At 34.4% G+C, this 7,828-nt stretch overlaps 1 protein-coding gene across 1 annotated transcript; it reads left to right on the top strand.

Annotated features, from left to right (window-relative positions):
• Nucleotides 1-824: 824 nt before the first annotated feature.
• LOC110894047 (ATPase ARSA2) lies at nucleotides 825-7,786 on the top strand. The gene is made up of 7 exons (XM_022141210.2): nucleotides 825-1,218; nucleotides 4,344-4,468; nucleotides 5,118-5,268; nucleotides 5,640-5,750; nucleotides 6,061-6,199; nucleotides 6,753-6,868; nucleotides 7,439-7,786. Exons 1-7 carry the CDS (start codon nucleotides 961-963, stop codon nucleotides 7,619-7,621), a joined length of 1,083 nt encoding a protein of 360 aa, XP_021996902.1. The 5' UTR covers nucleotides 825-960; the 3' UTR covers nucleotides 7,622-7,786.
• The last annotated feature ends 42 nt before the right edge of the window (nucleotides 7,787-7,828 follow it).

The following is a 7,828-nucleotide window of genomic DNA, read 5'->3' as shown; positions in this document are numbered from 1 at the left end:
AATTTATAGTTAAAAAAATTTCAACCCAAATCATATTAAATTTTGATAAGGAAGACACCTAGAAGAAAAATAAATAAACGATTGATCTCCCTACTTTCATCTACAGCCCAAACCCAAGCCCAGCTTATAATTCTTTTCTAAAAGATGATTTCTATTTTTTGGGCTCATAGCTTCACTCTTATACATTGATGGGCCGGCCTGTATGGATACCATATCCATAAACACCAAAGGGCTTCTATCATTCTATATCCATTTCCGTTAGAGATGAGCAAATGATACCAAATATCGTAACTAAATCAGTACCTACCCACATTTTAGCATTTTTAAAATTGGTACTTTCGGTAAGGTATAAACATTTTACCGTTTTTTACCTTCAAACATCATACCGTATCTGTACCATACCGAACAACTTTGGTATCGGTAACAAAACCTATCTTCAACTATTTTTTAGATCGGTATTTTCGATATTGGTACGATACCGAGCTCATCCCTTTTCGTTTTGTTCACAAAACCACAATCAAAACTCCCCCTTTTGAAGTCGTAAATCATCAAAACTCCATCACCGAACAATAACTAGGGATGAACAATTGGTACCAGGTACCGTTACTACATTTCCCGAACCGGTATATTTTCGGTACTAATTCGGTACCCACTTTTGACGTTTTCGGTATTGGTTCGGTACCCACTTTTAACGTTTTTTCGGTATTGTTTCGGAGACGATCTAATACGGTACTGTAATTTTATTGACCTTAAAATACTGGTACCGTACCAATAACCAGTAACAATATCAAACCGTACCATACCAAATATTTTCAATATGGGTGCATATCCCTACCAAGTAGGCAAGTACCAAATATCTACCAAGTACCAAATATCCCAAATCACCACCCACCCCTTTCTCTTTTCCAGTTTCAGGGGCTTGCGTAAGATCACTCAAAACTCATAAAAACAGAAACTTTAATGGCGGAACAAGATGTACCAGAAGGAACCATTCAAAACGTACTGGAACAAGAAACTTTGAAGTGGGTATTTGTTGGTGGCAAAGGGGGTGTTGGCAAAACTACTTGCAGCTCCATTCTCTCAATCCTTTTGGCTTCTGTCAGACCCTCTGTTCTCATCATCTCTACCGATCCTGCTCACAATCTCAGTGATGCTTTTCAACAAAGATTCACTAAATCTCCTACTCTTGTTAATGGGTTCACCAATTTGTATGCTATGGTTAGTCTTTTCATACTAAATTTCTATAAAGTTCAGTTCTTGATTCATCAATTTGTTGAATATTGGTTACTAAATCTCCTACTCTTGTTGCTATGGTTAGTCTTTTCATGCTTAATTTCCTTAAAGTTCAGTTCTAGATTCATCAATTTGTTGAATTTTGGTTGTTTACCTGACAATCATGCTCTTTAATGAAACTTTGTTGGGTAATTTTTATGTTTGTTGATTGATTTTGGTATTTGGGGTTTATGTGAATTTGGTGGGATTTAGATGGTGTTTGTTTTTCTTAAAAAGAGCCTCTTCTATCTGCACCACGCAGACCACGCGCAGTCTTGTCATCTGCAGACTATTTGTTTTTCCGAAGACGTTTCATTAAAAAATGTCCGTGCAAGCACTTCTTGGTACAGACTTGGCCCAATCACTTCTAAGATCTTCTAAGGTCTGCAGAGGGTAAAGCACCACCACCACCACCTCTTCTTATACAGATGTCTGCAGATGTGGTCCGCAGACTGCAGACATTTTACCTCTTAAAAAACAAACAACACCGTAGATTTTAGGGTTTATTGAGCTTAAGTTATTTATAAAAAATATATGAAGTTTGTTTCCTTATACTTTTACGGCCTATTGATTGGGTGAATATATAGAATTCGAACTATTGTGAACATGGTGTAGCTTTTCAATTCTTTATATTCATTGAGACTCCTGAAATTTGTTGTTTTTATACAGTTTTATATGACATTTGGCCTATATAGGGTCGGGCGAACTTGTTTGGCCGATTTCAATCAAAAGGTCATTCGTTCGAGTTTGTTTACACCAATTGGTTGTTTTTATAGAGTTTTATATGCTTACTTTCTATAAAGTTCAGTTCTTAATTCATTACTTTGTTGATTTTTGGTTGTTTACCTAATAATCATGTTCTTTGATGAATCGTTGTTAGTTAATTTTTTATGTTTGTTGATTGATTTTGGTATTTGGGTGGGGTTTATGTGAATTTGGTGGGATTTAGGGTTTATTGAGCCTAAGTTAATTATATTAGAGTAAATTACGATTTTAGCCCCTGTAGTTATATCACTTTTACCCTTTTAGCCCAAAAAAGAATTTTTTAACATTTGAGCCCCCAACGTCTTTTTTTCTAACCCTTTTGGCTAGGGGTGTTCATCGGGTTTTTTCTTCGGGTTTCGGGTTTTTCGGGTTGGGTTGTTTGGGTTTTTTTCTGGGAAAAATTGACCCGATAACCAACCCATTTAAAGTTCGGGTTAGTCGGGTTTGGGTTATTCGGGTTCGGGTTAGTTCGGGTCGGGTTATTCGGTTTTCGGGTTTAGATGTAAAATGAAAATAATTGTTTTTTTTTACAAAGTATCATCAAAATTCATATTGTTCTTTATAAATATCATCAAAGTTCAAAGATTAATTGACAATATGCTATTATAATATTTAAAAAACCCAAAACTTAGTGTTCCATCTATTAAAGACTCAAAATCTAAACACTTTTATAAGAAAAAAAAACAATAAATGTTCGGGTTTTTTTTTCGGGTTTCGTGTTTCGGGTTATTCGGGTCGGGTTGTTCGGGTATTTTGCCTGGAAAAAGTGACCCGATAACCGAACCATTTAAAGTTCGGGTTGGTCGGGTTCGGGTTTTTCGGGTATTCGCTAATTCGGGTTCGAGTGGCTTTGAATTCGGGTCGGGTTTCGGGTTTTAGATAAAAATGAACAGCCCTACTTTTGGCCCCTAACATTTAATGGATGGGGTTAGTGTTAGGGGCCAAAAGGGTTAGAAAAAAAGACGTTGGGGGCTCAGATGTTAAAAAATTCTTTTTTGAGCTAAAAGGGTAAAAGTGATATAACCACAAGGGCCAAAATCGTAATTTACTCATTGTATTAATTAAATAAAGAAAGATTGTTTCTTTATACTTGTATGGCCTATTAATTAGATAAATAAACTGAATATAGACTGTTTTGAACATGGTTGTTTGCAATAATGATATCCATTGAGACTCCTGAATTTGGGCAATTTCTATCAAGCGGTTAATCATTCGAGTTTGTTGACACTAATTTGTACAAATGTAGCTTGTTGGTTGTGTTTATTCAGTGAAGAATCATGCATTAGTTTATAGATTCTTTATTTTGTATGCTATGATTATGATTCTTGATTGATTTTAGTTCTCGGGATCATAGTTGTCAATAGCGAGGGTAGCGATCGCTATAGCGCGCTACGTAGCGTATAGGTCTAGGCTCGCTATTAGGGTTGTAGCGATAGATAGCGATGATAGAGATATTTTAATTTATTTTTTGTTTTTTTAATATAAGTAGCAATTAAATATAGCTATAAAATAGCTGGAATTTAGGTGTTTGTTAGATATACATGTAAAATAGCATATATACCATGGTATTTTGATATAATATACATGTACAATTTTTTTACATTTATTTTTCTAATGTGTTGCTATTTATAAAATAGCTGCTCGCTATTTATCGCTATTCGCTATGTAGCATATAGGTACCTTATCGCTATTTGTCGCTATCGCCATTCACAACTATGCTCGGGATTTAGGGTTTAATGAACTTAAGTCAGTTATTAAAAAGAATCAAGATTGTTTCTTGATAGTTTTATGGTCTATTTTGAACATGGTTGTTTGCAATAGTGATACAGTTATCTGTTTTTTTTTTTTTTTTTTTTTTTTTTTTTTTTTTTTTTTTTTTTTTTGTCGCGAAGTCTCCTGAATTTGATTAATATTTTAATGTTTTTGCATGCTATGAGCCTATGATGACCTTTGGCCTATACAAAGTCAGCCGGTCAGGTGAACTTGTTTGGGCGATTTCTATCAAACGGTCAATCATTAGAGCTTGTTTACACAATGTAGCTTGTTGGTTGTGTTTATTCATTGAAGACTCGTGCACTAGTTAATAAGTTAAATACACCTCATTTGTATCATTGTCTCTGTTCGTGAAAATCTATTGCATTTGTTGATAATATTCTTAATGCAAAATTTGCCCGTTGTACTTGTAGTTACGTTTTTGTTGAGTAATTGTAGGATGAAATCCGACTATTAACCATTGTTAAAACTCCTTAAATATGATAATTAGAGATAGAAACACTAGCGGATCAAAACCCCGTTTCATTTTGCAGGAGGTGGACCCCACTGTGGAGAACGAAGATACCGGTAGTTCAGATGGAATGGACGGTTTCCTATCAGATTTAGCAAACTCAATTCCTGGAATCGACGAGGCTATGAGTTTTGCGGAGATGCTAAAGTGAGTACCTGTTATCATTATTTTCATCTATTAGTAAAATGTGTATAATAATTAATAAATACCCTTCAATATAGACATCTTTATTATGAGAATGGCAATTAGGTAATCTGATATTCAAATCCGTGAATAACATATATCTTTGAATTGTTATTGGATACGAAATATATTTTTTTGAGATTATTTTTTGAGTGAATTTCAAGGATTGTCCTTTATTTTTATACCCATTTTCAGGCGTTGTCCTTTATGTTCAAAATTGACGAGTTTTGTCCTTTATGTTTTCATATCATACACGTTTTGTCCTATAGGCCTAACCAAGTTAGTTTTTTCAGTTAAATTTGGTCATGTGCTTTGCACATGAGGGCATTTTTGTCAATTCAAAGGTTGCAGAAGCATTGAGCTGTAAATCTGCCGTTGAACTTACCTTTGTATTGACAAAAATGCCCTCATGTGCAAAAAATATGACCAAATTTAACTGAAAAAACTAACTGGGTTAGGCCTAAAGGACAAAACGTGTATGATGTGAAAACATAAAGGACAAAACTCATCAATTTTGAATATAAAGGACAGCGCCTGAAAATGGGTATAAAGATAAAAGACAATCCTTGAAATTCACTCTTATTTTTTTTATTTCCATCATATTTGGTGTTAGGTTAGTGCAAACTATGGATTATTCGGTGATAGTTTTTGATACTGCTCCCACCGGTCATACACTTCGGTTGCTACAATTTCCTTCAACATTAGAGAAAGGTCTTGACAAAATAATGAGCTTAAAGAGTAAATTCGGTGGCTTGTTGGGTCAGGTATTTAAATATTTTTATTTAAAACTCGATTTTATGACATGACAAAATAGTAAATCCAAATTTGTTTTCATTATTTAACAATATCGTTGACAAGTAATGAAGACATGATTGTGGATCCCGTGTAGCTGAGGTAGAAAGTAACGATGACAGTGTGGGCCCCGGTTAAGTATTATATATGATATGACGTCCACTTATTAGAGAACGGTGAAGTGTGTCAATGAATATAATCTCAAAATTTACTCATTTTCTATTCTCTAATCGTCATTTGATTTGAGATCAAGTATACAGGACCCGCAACATAGGTCCGCTTTTGGGGTCAATACACGTTTTCTTATGCGGGTTATTAATGAATTGGTGGAATTTAATGGCAGATGACGCGTATGTTTGGTGTTGGAGAAGAGTTTGGCGAGGATGCAATTCTTGGAAAGTTGGAGGGCATGAAAGACGTTATTGAGCAAGTAAACAAGCAGTTTAAAGATCCGGTATGTGTCTATTGGTGAAATGTCTAAAATACCCTTTAGTAGTAACAAAAGACCTTGTGAAATTGAACATGAGCCAATAGGTAAATTTAACATGAAAGTATGCTTTGCAAAATTTTGCTTATTGTTATGTTATTATATTAACGTGTCGTCGAATTAATGATTTAATGCAAGAAAATTGATTTTTAATAGGTCAGGTAATAATACTTGTATATATTCTTATTGTATCCATTACTATATTAAAAATCAGAATTTGCCAAACATTCAACACCATGAAAACTTGAAAAGTTAAAAATTATATTCTCCAATGCAGGATTTGACAACTTTTGTATGTGTGTGCATCCCTGAATTCCTCTCGTTATACGAGACAGAGAGACTTGTGCAAGAACTTGCTAAGTTTGAGATCGATACGCATAATATCATCATCAACCAAGTGCTTTTTGATGAAGAAGGTACGCTTTTCGCATGAATAAGAAATTCATTTATTTAGCCAAATTATCTTCTTGATTTATTGGGTCCCGTATCTATATAAATACAAGGAAAAATTACAAGTTTTGTCCTTTATCTTTATACCACTTTTTAGGCGGTGTCCTTTTTAACGAATGTTGACAGGCGGTGTCCTTTACTAGGTATTTTGTTGCAAGTTTAGTCCTTTACACCCAACCCAGTTAAAAAACCCTGTTAATTGTTGACAGGCGGTGTCCTTTACTAGGTATTTTGTGGCAAGTTTAGTCCTTTACCTAGGTATTTTGTTGCAAGTTTAGTCTCCTTTACACCCAAGAATTAACAGGGTTTTTTAACTAGGTTGGGTGTAAAGGACTAAACTTGCAACAAAATACCTAGTAAAGGACACCGCCTGTCAACATTCGTTAAAAAGGACACCGCTTGAAAAGTGGTATAAAGATAAAGGACAAAACTTGTAATTTTTCCTAAATACAACCCACAGAACGGAACACGTGGTATAAGCATAAGTGAAGCTTACTTCGGCTTTTAATCTTGTTATAGGTGTGGAATCAAAGTTGCTCAAAGCTCGAATGAAAATGCAACAAAAATACTTGGATCAATTCTACATGTTGTATGATGATTTTCATATTACGAAGTTGCCATTGCTGCCACAAGAGGTACATGATTCTTTACTAGTTATGGATTATGATTTTCTTGATCAACAAGTTGTATATCGTATTAGATTCATCTAAAAAGAAGTCGTAAGCTTTTTAAGTTTCAAAGAGTTATAAAAAGAAGAGTTAACTGCCATTTTCGTCCCTGTGGTTTGTCCAATTATGCTAGTTGAGGCCAAATTTGTAATTTGTACGATTTCCGTTCCTGACATTCTTAAAATATGCCAGTTCCGTCCAAAAAGTTAACGCTTGTTAACTTTGACCGTTAAATGAGGGGTAAAAGACTAAAAGGTAATATTACCCCTTATGCCATTTCCGTCCTTGTAAACAAGCCACTCGAATGTCAGGGACGTAAACGACAGTTAACTCTAAAACGGGTAATATTACCTTTTTACCCCTCAGGCCAAATTTCAAATTTGTACAATTGTTAACTGTTCTTCTTACCGTTTAAGAAATGTTTATTGATAGTCTTCTTACATTTCGTATCGTCAAGATCAATTGAAACTAAAAAAATATAAATCCATGTGAATTGTTTATTGATATTCTACGACAAACTTATTGGTTTTTTGACAGGTTTGTGGAGTCGAAGCATTAAAAGCGTTTTCACAACATTTCTTGAAACCGTATCAACCAATGCTTACTGAGGGTACAATAGAAGAGCTAGAACAAAGAGTCTCAAGGCTCCAACAACAACTTAAAGAAGCCGAATCTGAACTAGAAAGAGCGAGAAAAGGGAAACAACCTGTTAACAATTAAAATATTATAGTAACCAAGATTTTTTATACATCAATATGCATAATCATGTATAACTCGTCTTTTTGTTATCGGCTTAGATTATAGTCATTGGAGCTTTTCGCGCTTTTGAAAGTTACTGTTACTGGACTGTTTAAATTGTTGAGTAAACTGATCATTCATGGAGAACGTATTGACTATTATCGAGAGATTCTGATAGATGTTAGTTAT

Source organism: Helianthus annuus, chromosome 13 (genome assembly GCF_002127325.2).
Source record: "Helianthus annuus cultivar XRQ/B chromosome 13, HanXRQr2.0-SUNRISE, whole genome shotgun sequence".
Taxonomy (NCBI): domain Eukaryota; kingdom Viridiplantae; phylum Streptophyta; class Magnoliopsida; order Asterales; family Asteraceae; genus Helianthus; species Helianthus annuus.
Note: the sequence above shows the minus strand (reverse complement) of the source record. Positions and strands in the feature narration are given on the sequence as shown.

Bases quoted from the DNA above. Each gene is read 5' to 3' on its own strand.
- LOC110894047 (XM_022141210.2), top strand. From the start codon at position 961: ATGGCGGAACAAGATGTACCAGAAGGAACCATTCAAAACGTACTGGAA. The intron at 4,469-5,117 runs GTGAGTACCTGT...ATTTGGTGTTAG, and splicing joins AGTTTTGCGGAGATGCTAAA to GTTAGTGCAAACTATGGATT. The intron at 6,200-6,752 runs GTACGCTTTTCG...ATCTTGTTATAG, and splicing joins AGTGCTTTTTGATGAAGAAG to GTGTGGAATCAAAGTTGCTC.